General features: G+C 39.1%; 1 protein-coding gene across 1 annotated transcript in view; it reads left to right on the forward strand.

The window, feature by feature from the left end:
* The first annotated feature begins 1,005 nt into the window (after nucleotides 1–1,005).
* Nucleotides 1,006–14,542, forward strand: part of esama (endothelial cell adhesion molecule a) — a 135,314-nt gene continuing 121,777 nt past the window's right edge. The window contains exon 1 of the mRNA XM_028810417.2: nucleotides 1,006–1,501. Within this exon, the coding sequence (XP_028666250.2) occupies nucleotides 1,435–1,501 (67 nt within the window). The 5' untranslated portion in view covers nucleotides 1,006–1,434. The remainder of the gene's footprint in view (nucleotides 1,502–14,542) is intronic.

A 14,542-nucleotide genomic window follows, 5' to 3' on the forward strand; every position in this document is an offset into this window, starting at 1 on the left:
AAGACACATTTATATGGGCCAATTTAGAGTCACCAACTAGCATGATATGCCCATTTTTGGAATATAGAAAGAAATCAAGCAGTGAACCAAAGGTGGCAAATTTAAACCAGTGTGTTATCTGTGAAGAGTAATGGAAGTAGACCTCAGCATTTACTTTTATAGTGTACAATGTAATCTGTATGTTTCTGTTATGTGCCATTTGGTATGGGATTCATAAAAGCAGTGTTAATGTTTGTGATATGTCACATATATACAGTATATATATTTAGAGAATCCATGCAACACTGCTGGGTTATGCACATCAAAACCATAGTGAGTAACAGGGGCCCGGGCAAGACAGCTTGTGACAAATGTAGATACTGAGGAGAGGCTTATGAAGAATGGAGAAGGTACACATAGGGCAAGAGATATCAACTACTTTTACATTTATTCTATTACCTGTCTTTGACGGATAACATAAATAGTTTTCATTAATATAATGAAGCTCTATAAAATAAAGCTTGTCTTCAGACTGTATTTTAAAAAGGATTGACAATAATGGACCTTCTGGGAAAATGCTATGTCATGCTAATTTAATTTTGTAAAGCGTGCTTCATTCAGTATTGTCTCAGAGTACTGGAGCGCCATGTGGGATGAAATCAGACTTTCTTGATTTGAAAAAATCCTCATTTTGATGAACAACAGAATAATAGTCATATTTACCCCACCAGTACCATTTGCTCTAATATGCAGGCATGACTTCCAATAATGTGTTTATTATTTCTCTTGTTTTATCTTTTTTCTGCTTAATCTAACACTAAGCTAAATAAGTTGGTGGATGGTACTTTGCCAGTACAGAATTAGCACCCTGTTACCGGAGTTCACAGGTGATTTCTGGGTCAGAAGAAGAGGGCTGGACTATGACGTGGGGCGTGGTCATCCGAAAGAAGGGCGTATTTAACTTCAGGTGTTGGGCGGGGCACAGCTGGTGTCTCTTGGCAGCCATGACGCCGTAAGTTATAACAGACAAACAGGTGAAGAAGAAGGACAGGGGGCGGAGGCAACTTGTGTCCTCCTGTCAGCTCCAAGGATCAAGAGAGAGAGCGCAAAGAGAGCGAGAGAGAGCAACAGAGCGGCTCACCGCCTAACCTGAGCCGCACTGGCATCTCTAAAGTCACCGTCTTCTGTCGTGTAACAACCTGCTTGAAATTGAGAGGAAAATTACGAGTGTTTTATAGGTCCTTGGAGAAATCCCTTTGGTAAGAGGCAGTAAGAAAACGGGACGCTTCCTGGATTTTTCGTCCGTTGACAGTGACTGGGGGAGACACAGAGAAAGAGAGAGAGAGAGAGAGAAGATAAAAGTGAAGTGAGCGCGCTGCGCGGGGACGAGCTTACTAAAGATTTGCTGTTCTTGAAGCGTTGATAGCTGCGGTTCACTCATCAGTCCGGAGAGCTATGGAGATCAGGACATCCAGCAAACTTGATACTTTGCTGCTGATGGCGTTGTTGTGGATGTTTGCGGGTAAGTGATCATATTTTTTTCCCCTCATTTTTTCATTAAACCACTTTACTAAGACTCAAAATCGCGCTCAGCGTTAATCTGGAAAACGTAACGCGGTGAATCAACCTACTTCTTTTAAATTTAACGGTAACCTCAGGGGATGAAAGGTGTGATAACAATCAGATTTATCTATCTTTCATTAACAGATTTTTACACTTCTGTATCAAAATTAAACTAAATGGCATTGGCTTTTAACAGCCGGATAAAAACAGCAAATATAAAATATGAGCAATTCTCATGTCGCTGCTATAGGCACCTTCCATGTAATCTCCGACCATTAATAACTTTCTGATTGCAATATAGGAAGTCACCGGTGTGTGGAAGACATGAAATGAAAAATGTCCGTGTAAAGGAATGTAACACGATGTGCCTTTTGTAATATTACTTTTAGTAGGGTTGCTAATAGTATTGTTAGTAATTCGGTCGTTATTTTAGTCAACCAATTAAATGAATGCTTATTTCTGCAAGCAACAGCAAATATGATAATTCTGCATGTCCCTGTTATTAGCAGTAACGAAGAGCGTTTTTTTTTAACCCAAGAATCCAATGAGAGGGCAAGGCTATTAATATTAATGCGTCCCACAGGCAATGTGAATAACTTTATTCAAAGTAATGTTTTCACAGCACAATATATCACCTTACAAAAATGTGAAATATTATTAACATGGGTTCTACTTAAAAAACCAAGAAGACATCATACTATACTCCATTTCTCTCATGTCTATAGGTCTTTGTGCTTTAATCAGTATTACTGTTTTTCAATTCACTTATGAACGTAGTTTTACACATTTGCTGTGACACCGCAGAACTAACTGCTGCGCCATCGTGTAAAAGTGTTTTGCATTAACAAAAAGAATTATACTTGTTCATTTGAGGTTTTTTTTTTGTTGTTGTTGTTCACAATGACATTATTAGTTGTACGCGATTGTCGCATCATCGTCACTGTACACCAGTTTCATTACCAGATGGGTTACTTCTTGGTGTTTGTGTATTGCCCGTTTACTTAAATACCAACTCTAAATTGTTTACTTTTGATAGAATGTCAAAATGTACCATCCCAGATTTGTAATGATTTTGCGTTGATTTTTGCGGGATACACCCCGACTTCCCGGAAAGCCCTTCTGTGTTTTTAAAGTACTGATGAACGGATTGTTTGCGCAACTGTGACCTTTTATTTCAAGTCGTAAAGCTTTTCCAATTTCATGGTCAGGTGCAAAGCATAAGTCATTCTACATTATAACTAGTTTTTACTGTTTATATTGTATAATGGATTTAACGTATCGACTACGTAGACTATCAAAGATAACGGTTCTTTAAATGCACTTTACTGGGTTGTGTGGTTCCTTGTAAAAAAAAAAAATCATCTTGTGTAGGGTTCTTTGAATATGAAATATTGGAAAGGTTCCTATGTGACAAAAGGGACAGATTTAATGTATAGTAGGCTACCCAGAGATGAATACAACAGATCAAGAAGATCTGAACCTAACCTAAACAATTATATGCATTATGAGTCCTTTTAAATCATGAAGTCTTTGATTATCATATATATTCATGATTACGGAATCTATTACAAATTTGAATAAATAAAGGTTCTGTCTGCACCTTCATATGCATGATGGGAGCCAAAAATGGTTCCCCTAGAGCATCACTCTGAAAAAACGCTTTGGCAACTTTATTTATAAGATTGTCAAGGTCCGTGAACTTATTATTTCTGATAATGATCTTGGGCAGGACGGCGCTACAGTGCATCTCGTTACTGACTCGGATCGTTTGGACCACAGTTCGATTTTTTAGTTGCTGATCATTCTATATATCTGTGCCTTCTCTTCATGTTTCAGTAGTTTTCCTCGGAAAGTGTAATTAATTCCAAGAGTTCATTTAACTGGCGGCAGCAGGGAAAGGGCGTGGACGTTCTTGAAGTGCCCAGTGTCTCTTGTGTGGAACCTGCCTTATAGCTTGACACTGAGTTAACAAAAGACTGAATGACGAAGATAAGAGCATCATGTATTTGGATGTGGAAGACGTTTTATTGGGGATGAGATTTGTTAGGTTACAGAGAAAAAAAGGCATAGCAAGATTTAATTCTAATTTTGCTATGAAAGAAGGGTGCAGTCATTAACTACCTGCTCAGGAAGGCCTCAATGGTCTACAAGAATCTTGGATGGAAAAAAAGGGGTCAAGAAAATGAAGAAATGGAAGGATAGTTTTCATTTTGTTATCCATCCCTCCACCCATCAACTAGTGGCTTAGTCCAATTAACCCTCACGGGTGCCGTTTTTCTTCTTCCTCTTTTTGTTGTTATTATTAGAGCAGTCATAAAGTTATCATTGAACGTGTTCTTTCTGTCGGCATAAAGGATGAAAAGGCATGCCATGATACCATCACCTGCCTCGGCATCTTTCTGATTGTGGTCGGTAAATGTGCCATTTAAGAGACGCCAGAAAGTGACAGCCTTGTGCGTCTTTCTCTCCCGGGATGAGTTTCCCAGAGCTAAGCCGTTTCCCCGTCGTCTTATCTCTTTGGCACAGGCTGCTATTACGCTAAGGGCGACTTGTTTTTACCTAAATGCATGTCACCTGGGTTTATAATCCCACAAGAAAACGCAATGCACACCAGACGGATGCCTTATTATCATCATAAAAGAGGAGTTCGCCTCGGGGTTATTCGCATGTGGTATTTTTTTCATTTACTCCTTACATGCTCCTTAAAAGAACTATTAGTTTTAAGCTGTGTGTTGTTTTGAGACGGTGGTGGGAGTGAATGTTTTTTTTTTCCATTTACAACGGGAAATAATGATTCTTCTTGGTGTGTCTGATGGCATCATTGGAAAATCGCGGTCTCTTCAATAACAAAGAAAAGTTGTGCTTATTTAATTTCGCAGCGCTGCGCCCTGCCAGGTTTCTTCTTTCTTGGTCTCATAAGAACTCAAATTATCTAGTCGACATCTACAGTGTTAGTACCTGCATGCATGGATTTTACATGTCACCTTTTATAGAAAATTACTTCATGGACTCTAGTTCCTAACAATGAATTCATCAAATTTCTAACCTTATGCAGTACAGGGTGAATGGATAGCTGCATATACCAATCACAATAGCATATACCCAAAAAGGGGGCCCTCTCTGGATGGGATGCCTGTCCATCAGCCCATTGCAGGTCATATCCAGATACATTCACTCAAAAGGGCCGACTCAATTACCCATTAACCTGCCTGGTATGTTTGGCTGTGGACTGGATTAATGCAATGCCCCCCCCATGGCTTCCATTCATATCCCCAATTTCTTCTGCCTGATATTTTCTAGCGGATCTGTTTGTGACAATCATGTTACTTTTTTGCATTTTCACGCAAGTAGTACTTACTTTTTTGTTTATGCCAGTTAGTATCACTCTTAAAAATAAAGGTGCCAGAGTAGCAGTGCCACAAGGGAACCATTCTTGATTCCATAAAAAAACATCCACATGAAGATTCCAGAAAGAACCTTTATTTATTTAGATCTGTAACAGGCTCCATACAGTAAATAACCACAAATAGATGGTAATAAAGTTGGAAAATACCTATGGGTCCTGATTTTAAAAGGACTCTTGAAATTTCTATGTCAAGGTTTTCTTAATCTATTATTGCCCTGCTAGATAGCCTTGCTCCATTTTGTCTTGGTAGAGTAATATATTACTCTACTTTCCCCTTTTGTATTATTAATATTGTCAGAATGCCTCAGATCTCACAGACTTTCCACTGTTAGTAAGGTATATATGCCATATCCCCACCTTCCCTTCTACATCTATAACCTCAGGCAATTAGGTGTAGTAAAAGACAAGCAGGAGTTAAGTTACACTTTAAATAATGTATTATTGATAATATTCATAAATAATAACAGTATGCAAAGTACATTTGAATATTGGCAACTACACAACCTGATAAATGGTGATGTGTAGTTTCAGGCGGCAAACAGACTTGTTAGTTACTTAAAATGTCTCTAGTTAAGGTATCATTTTGTGGTCAGCTTTCTTCAGAACTGGCCGCATGCCTGTCATAATATGGCTGCCGAGCTGTGCTCTTCATTGTATTGTCCTTTTCAGTTCATGATGTGTGATGGTCTTTCATCAGTTTGGTAAGAGAGAGAGAGGGTGAGGTAAAGCAAGCAAATTTATAGGTTTTCTGTCCAACCCTACAGCCAATAGGGCGTAGTGGTACTTAAAGGCTTTTGATACAAGACAATTCTAAACAGCCATACTTCAGACTAATGGGGGGTACAGAAAAGCTTCACACCTGCCCTCCAAACCATGTGTTAAGGTAAAGCTTGGCAGTTAGGAAGCCAGGCTTTCATGTGGGGGTTGACTGAGAGACTTTAGCAGAGAAATATTAGCCAAACTTGTTTGAGCACTTGCCCCAACCCTGTCGTAAAATTACAAAGAGACTCAGTCCTAAAAGGGGAAGGGGTTCTTAAACCATCAAACCATTGCTGTTATTATCAATAATGTCACACTAATGTTACATTGCTTTGTCTAAGTTACAAATAAAGACATACAATATATTTATCAAATTGAATGCAAAATTTCACATCACAACACTCCACATTTAAGATTTCAGGTTTCTTCTACATATTAATAGGTTTTCAAAAGCATAAAGAGTCAACATCAGATGCAAAGAACACTTCCCAGAATGAAATGGGTCTTTGTCAAGCAATATTTCTACAAGGAACCATACGACGCAATACCATAAAGTGCCATTAAAGAACCAGTATTTTTAAGAGTGTAGTGAGTACATTTCTAAACGTATCATCAGACCTCAGGTAAACAGACTTCTAGATAATACCTCTCATAGACACACCACAACTAAGTCTATTTTCCTCGTAAAGGTCAGTGCACTATTGACTTGTAATTTTATGAACAGAGCCTTCATTGCTTTTTTAAAAAAAGACAAAATAAATAAATAAAAGTAAGCTTGCTTTATTTGTTTTAGATAGGCCATAGAGTTTTTGTTTGATCTATTTTTGTGTGTTTACCTGTAGCAACTTGAATACTGTCCTCTTGTACATTTTTAGTTTTAAAGTTGCACAACGGAATTCATATTGAAGGCATTCAAGTAACGATGTCATTGTACTATATACTCTCTTTAAATGCTGGTTCTGAAATGGCACTTGACTGGGTTTTGTGGTTTCCTATACTATGACTTGTCAAAAAAAATACATTCCTGGAAGGTTCCTAATATGTGGACAATGCAGAAATCTTTAAAGTATAGTATGCTGAATACTAGCCCGTGTGATTCTACACAGCGATAGTCTTTTCACAAATCTGTTACCTTTTATTTCTGTTATTTATAAAGCCTGTTATGGTTCTAAAATAAAAAAGTTTTTTTTTTAATATTTATATGGATGATTTCTTTGAGAATCAAAAATGGTTTCATTATGGTATTGCTCTAAAGAAGCTCTCTGGCACCTTTATTTTTAAAGAGTGTACTTGATGATAAAGTTGAACTTGAACTCTTTGTAAAATGTACCCTTGAGAGCAATTGTGCATATTTTTAAACAATGCCTTGGCCACATTGTTGCTTGTTTGTGAATTCAAAGTATGGCCTGTTTAAAGATTTCTCTTAATGAGGAAGATTGTAGAAATTCCATTAACTTGTCTAAATGCTAGTTAGAGACACCTCTTTGTGACTGAGCACATTGCAGGCAGTAAATGAATCTCAGTCTCTGCCTCCCTCTCATACATATAAAGATTGAGAGCAAATCTAATTTTGCCTTTCAAGCCTTTGCTGATCCCATTTATGGACTTTCTAAAATATTGGTAACATTGAATAAGACAGAAACAATAAGAGTTCATCCTTTTACTTGACACCTAGCCAGTATTTATGAAGGCATTAACTCGCATTGCTGAAAAGAATATTGAACATTATGGCCGAAATGTGCAGTAATGTAAGTTGATGCTTTCATTTTCCAAGTTCACTTTATCCAACATAAGGATTTGTATTGCAGGAATAAGTAGGGAGCACCACTACACTCTTAAAATTAAAGGTGCCAAAGTGGTTCTTCAAAACAATGCCAGAGGGGGAATTGTTTATGAATCCCTAACTGCATCCATATGAAGTTTCCAGAAAGAACCTTTATTTATTAAGATCCATAACAGGCTCCATGAATAGATGATAACAGATTTGTATAATACCAGTGGACTCCTGATTTTGAAATGAGTCTTGCTGCATACAGCTCAGACTAACTTCAGGTTTTCTTGATCTGCAGTAGCCTACTAGACATTAAAGATTTATATTTCATCTACATATGAGAAACCTTTTTTTCAAAGCCCAAAGAACCGACTTTATATGCAAAAAACTCTTCCAGAATGAAATAGTTCTTCATCAAGCAATGGTTCTAGGAGGAACCACACAACCCAGTAAAGTACCATATTAGAACCATTATTTTTATGAGGGTACATGAAATGTCAGTCTACCATAGCAGACACATCCGTGTTGGGCCAAAATTTGAGTTAGCAGCACACTTAATGATGTGTCATTGGACTGTAAGAGGAATTCTGCATGTTTGGGGGGAATATCCTTGAAACTGGGACCTTCAGGATATAACCTGAAAAGCTAATGAAGTTCACTTTGCTTGGGGCATTCTAGCTCCCTGGTGAGTGCTAAGCAGCCATAGGCACTTTGCCAAATCATGAACTTTGTTTTTAGGAACTAATGAGATCCTGTATGATATATACACTGGGCCACTGTCGACTTTCATGTGTTCCGTTATTATCGTACAATGGGATCTGTAATCTTTATGCAAAATATGTGACATGCAAAGAAGAGTGATATGGTGCAAAGTGACGTGGACTCAAGAGTTCACCTGGTAAGTGCGCCACTGGTGCATAGAGTAGCACACCAGGGAGGTGGATATGAAGAGTGATGAAGTGAGAGGTGCAGCTTGATTGGCCGTTTATGTGGGGTCCCCCCCACAGTATTGCTTCAAAGTGATTGTGACTTCACAAGAAGATGATTATTGCTTTGTTGTCATATATTGTACTGCACACTGGGGAGGCGGCTATGAAGACTGAGATGATGCAATGTGCGGTGCTCCATCCTCACAGATAACTCTGAAGTCCAAACTACTAACAGACTTGTCAGATGGTGCCATTGTTTGTGGTCAACCAATCAGCACAATTCCTTAACTGCGCCCACCCCACCCCTCACTCATGATAGTTCCTGGTAGAACATAAAGTACATACACTGGAGTAGGAGCTAAAATAAGAACTGGGAACCACCTACTTAGAACTACAAGTCACCCAAGCTCCTGAGGTGGAAGTGTTACAAAAGTTCCTGAGTTTCTAAAAAAGTCCTTGGATCGTGACAAAATTCCCATCGAGCATGAGAAGAAATCTGGCAATTCAAATGACTAATTGGCCTTCTGACTGTGAGGGTGGCTCATTCCATTAGAGCTCTTCTTGTTCTTGTTCATCTTCTTCTTGTTCATCTTCTTCTTCTTCTTCTTCTCTTCCCATTTTTATATGGGTTCACTATTTACTTTGACTAGACTCCTCCAATAGAGGTTTCAGTATGATTTGTATGGCCTGATGCCTTTCCTAACACCGACTCTCCTCATTTACCAGTGTTTAGGACCGGTTTCAAACTGGAAGATGGGTTACCATTGGAGAAACACTATTTGGTCTAAAAGAAAGCTATAGCTGGCTATCAAGCTGAACTCATGTTTAAGTGCTAATCACTGGGAAACTACAATATAAATATGGTGATGAGAAATGAAGCTAGAAAGAGAATTCCAGTGATCTACAAATATATAAGGATTGAAACATATGTTTAATGTATTCATTCATTCATTTAATTCAATGCAAACTTGTGAAGGGATGGAATTTATCCTGTCGATATCAGGCATGGGTGGGAATCAACTGTGGATATGGACTCATTGACCACTTTATTAGGTACATCTTGCTAGTACCTGGTTGGACTCCCTTTTACCTTCAGAACTGCCATAATTATTCATTGCATAGATTCAACAAGGTGCTAGAAACGTTCCTCATGGATTTTGGCCCATATTGACATGATAGCATCACACAGTTGCTGCAGGTTTGTTCAGCTGCACATTTATAATAACAACAACAACAACATTTATTTATATAGCACATTTTCATACAAAAAGTAGCTCAATGTAATAATATGTATCTCCTGTTCCACCACATCCCAAATGTACTCTATTAGATTAACATCTGGTGACTGTGGATGCCACTTGAGTCCAGTGAACTCATTGTCATGTTCAAGAAACCAGTTTGAGATGATCTGAGCTTTGTGACATGGCGTGTTATCCTACCGGAAGTAGCCATCAGAAGATGGGTACATTTTTGGTCATAAAGGGATAGACATGGTCAGCAACAATACTCCAGTAGGCTTTGACATTTAAATGATGCTCATTTGGCACTAAGGGGCCCAAAGTGTGCCAAGAAAATATCCCCCTCACCATTACACCATTACCAGCAGCCTGAACCATTCATACAAGGCAGGATGGATCCATGCTTTCATTTTGTTGATTCCAAATTCTGACCCTACCATTTGGATGTTGCAGCAGAAATCAAGATTCATCAGACCAGGTAACATTTTTCAAAACGTCCATTGTCCAAATTTGATGAGTCAGTGAAAATTGTAGCCTGAGTTGCCTGTTCGTACTTGGCAGAAGTGGCACCTGCCATGGTCTCCTGCTGCTGTAGCCCATCTGCTTCAAGGTTCGACGTGTTGTGCATTCAGATATGCACTTCTGCATACCTCGTTTGTAACAAGTGGTTATTTGAGTTACTGTTGCCTTTCTCTCAGCTTGAACCAGTCTGGCCATTCTCCTCTGACCTCTGGTATCAACAAGTCATTTTCACCCAGGCATTGCTGCTCACTGGATATTTTCTCTTTTTCTGACCATTCTCTGTAAACCCTAGAGATGGCTGTGCGTAAAAATCCAAGTAGATCATCAGTTTCTGAAATACTTAGACCAGTCCATCTGGCACCAACAACCATGCCACATTTAAAGTCACTTCAATCACCTTTCTTCACCATTCTGATGCTTGATTTGAACTTCAGCAGGTCATCTTGGCAAAGTCTATATGCCTAAATGAATTGAATTGCTGCCATGTGACTGGCTGAATAGATATTTGCGTTAACAAACAGTTAAACAGGTGTACCTAATAAAGTGGCCGGTGAGTTTAATGCCAGTGCCAAAAAAGAATTCTTTCATTTATAGTAGACTACCTAGCAGGATAGTAACAGAACAGGAAAGCCTGAATGTGGCCTGTTTTTGTTATTTTTAAATTATGAATCCACTAGTATTACACAAATCTGTCACCATCTGTTCATGATCATTTATGGAACTTTTTACATTCCCTTTTTTTTCTGGAACCTGGATAGTTATTTTGGCTTTGGTCTGAAGAAACACTCTGGCACCTTTATTTACAAGAGTGTGGGATCACTTCCATTATTCTAAGGTCAAGCTTACAATTTCAATCCAGCATCTTCCTGTTGGATCACTTGGAGTATTTTTTTTTTCCACCATCACTAATTTTTATGCTTTTCTTCCTTCCCAGTAGATAGCCACTTGAATTCTTGGTTGCCTCCAGCAATCGTGCACAAGGCTTGAAAAGCACAACGGTGATGGCAGGTCACATGTAATCCTGTTAAGAGCTGAGATTAAGGGAAAAAAATAGAACTTGGGTCGAGATGTGTGTGGGGGGCCCCAGGGGAAAGCTTGAAGTGCAGGTGAAAGACGTCAGTGTTTTTTACATTTTTGCTCACACTGCTTTGGATTCCAAGGTTCTGCATCATGTGTCATTGAATTGGAAAATTCTGTGGCTTTGTTGTGGAAGCAATATCATCCGTACTGAAAGAATGAAACAAGCCTCTATTAAATATATTGAGGTAATCACAAGGATTCAAATGAATATTTTAATTTTAAACTTAAACCTTCAGCTTGTACAATTTGGATCACTGCTCACCTTTGGTTCAAATGGAGATCAACGTGACCATGTTTACTCCTAGAAAACTAACTGATCAAGATTGAACTTTACCACTATGATCACAGACACACTATGATTCCACAAGTATATGGAGAATGCTGCACAGCCCACCCAAACAAAATGATCACAAATGTATGGAAAATTATTAATTTACCCTCGTAATTATGAAGCACAGTGTTTTCTGTATGATATACCCATGGAGTCCGTGCAGAACACTCCATAGTACAAAAGTGCTGAAGATAATCCAGGTGCTTTGTGTCATACCACAGATGAGAGTCAAAGTTCATCTCTGTGAACTAGGGTCTCTGCCATTTAATTTAGTTCTGGGCTTCTTCTTTGTAATGACTGGGTTGATCTTAGGGTCCATTATAGCCACTGGGCCACACTGTCAACAAATATTGACATGCTGAAGGACTGTGTAAGTAAGTGAGTGTGAGAGTGTCAGCAAGTGAACCAGTAAGATGGAGAGTGAGAGAGTGCCAGTTATTATACGTGTTAGTACTGAGGGTGGAGGTGCTGTATACAAGCCAGTGTGAGTGATTGAACAAATTGAGAAGTGAGCGAGTAAGCACATGAGAGAGTGACCCAGTTAGGGCCATCTTAATGCATGGGCATGCTGGGTAGTTTCCCGGGGGCCCCACGGGCATAGAGGCCCCACGCTAATCTATGTATGTTGTGACTTCCTGAGTGATTGTGTATGTAGGGGCCCCAGTGCACTGTTTTGCCCAGGGGGCTTATAATGCTGTTAAGACAGCCCTGGAGCTGGTGTCTGAAAACACAAGCCTCTAAGCAATTGAGAGTGTAAACATGAGAGTGACTGCTCAGCCTAGAAAATGAGCTCCCTTTCAGTCAGTCTTGGGGATGATAATGTCAGTCCTTCTTCTGCCAGAAAGGAACGGTGTCATTTTTGATTCCCCAGAATTCTACCGACATATTTCCTCCATATTTAACCTTATTCTACCCATATAAATCACTTTCATACTTGCACCTCTATAACATATCCCAGTTTTGCTCATTCATCTACTTTTTGAATGCTGTGGAAGTTTTCAATGCTTTTATTACATCCCACATCCACTACTGGTGATCCCTACTGGCAGGTGTCCCTTCTAATCTTTTATCACAGCTCCAGCTGGTTTAGGACTCTGCTGTAAGAGTTCTTATACAGACGCAGAACAACGAGCAACCAAAACCCATCCTGCTCCACCTTTATTGGCTTCCTGGGTCTTACAGGATTGATTTATAACATTCTATTAGTAACCCATAAAGCTTTAATGGGCCTTGCTTTGAACTGCATCATTAACTTCCTCCATTACTATGCTCTTGTCCACCCACTAAGGTCCATCGATCTCACTGTGCCCCAAACTAACCTGTGCTCCATGGGTGACAGAGCCTTCACCTGTACTGCTGCCAGACTTTAGAATGACCTCCCTGAATTAGTTAGATCAGCCGACTCACTTCATTCTTTCCAGAAATAACTTAAAACCGATGTGTTCTGGATGGCACATAACTTACTCTGACATTCTCACCCCTCTTTCAGTTTACCTTCTCTGTGTATATGCTCAGGATGATTTGTGTTGTGTCGCAAATTATGTTATTTGTTCAGGGCTGTCTTTGTATTTTTATTCTGGTTTATTATTGTTTTATTCTGTTCAATGCTTTGTGCTTCCTGTATTTATCTTTATTTAGTGTTTTATGTGGATATTATTGTGTCCTCCTTCTTCTTCTTCTTCCTCTTCTCATTCATTTTCATCTCTTCCCACTTTTTCGTGGGGTAGATTAGCCTGATCAACCTTCTCCATACAGCTCGGTCCTGCACTTCCTCCCCAATCAGATTCTTTTCATTCAAATCTTGTTTTACTTCATCTATCCACCTCTGCTTCAGTCTCAGTTGCTTTCTCTTTCTCTGTACTTCCATTTCCAACTCTCTTTTACTCACATATTTGTTGTCTCTCCTCTTCAAATACCCTACTTTGCTATATTTTCTTAGATGTCTCTTCCAGTTTTGTTGTACCTCTGATTTCCTCATTTCCAATTTTGTCCTTTATAACTCCACACATCCATCTTAACATTTTCATTTCTGACTCATCTGACTTCTTCTCCTATGCTCCCTTTAATGCCTATTGCTCATTTCCATACATCATTTCTGGTCTTACCACTGTCTTAAAAACTTTACCTTTACCTTTCACCTTAATCCTTCGATCAAACAATACTCCTGATAACGTCTTCCAATTTTTCATTGTGCACTCTGTGGTTATCTCCTCAGATTGTCTAATTATCCGTCTTGGGCCATCACTGATTCTAGATCAGCCATACCGCATGCACTTCAGAACAGGTAATCCACCTGAAGCTTAGTACTGTATGTTCAGGCCAAGCCAGTACTTGAATGGGAGACCAGCAAGGAAAAGCTGGGGTTGTTGCTGGAAGAGGTTTTGGAGAGGCCAGCAGGGAGCACTTACCCAGTGGTCTGAATGTTGATCCCAATGCCCCAGTGCAGTGATGGGGAACACTGTGCTTTCAGATAAGAAATAGAATTGAGGTCCTGACTCTATATGGCCATAAAAAACTCCTGGGCATCCTTTGAAAGGAGAAGTGTGTACCCCAATGTCCTGGATAAATTGTCCACCTTGGCCTGGTCATTCTGGCCACCTAATCGTTTCCTGTCGCTAATTGGCTAAAAAAATGGCTGCTGTTGCATCATCCATGTAGTTGCTGCACATTAGTGGTGGTTGAAGTGTCTCCCCATTCACTGTGTATAGCACTTTAATTGGTGAGCAAAGCTCTAATTATTATTATTATTATTATTATTATTGTTGTTGTTGTTGTTAAATATTTAAACATATCCTCTCTTTTCATTAGCTCTTCCTGCAGGCTAATTCCTGTATCATGATCACTATTAAACCTCACATATTCTGTCATCTTCTGATGTATCTTCAATCCTCTATCTTCCCCTCCACTTCCTAATTTCTGGTGTTACACAACACAATGTCATATTTGTATGCAATTTTATAGATT

This window comes from Erpetoichthys calabaricus, chromosome 9, assembly GCF_900747795.2.
Source record: "Erpetoichthys calabaricus chromosome 9, fErpCal1.3, whole genome shotgun sequence".
In the NCBI taxonomy this organism is placed as follows: Eukaryota; Metazoa; Chordata; class Cladistia; order Polypteriformes; family Polypteridae; genus Erpetoichthys; species Erpetoichthys calabaricus.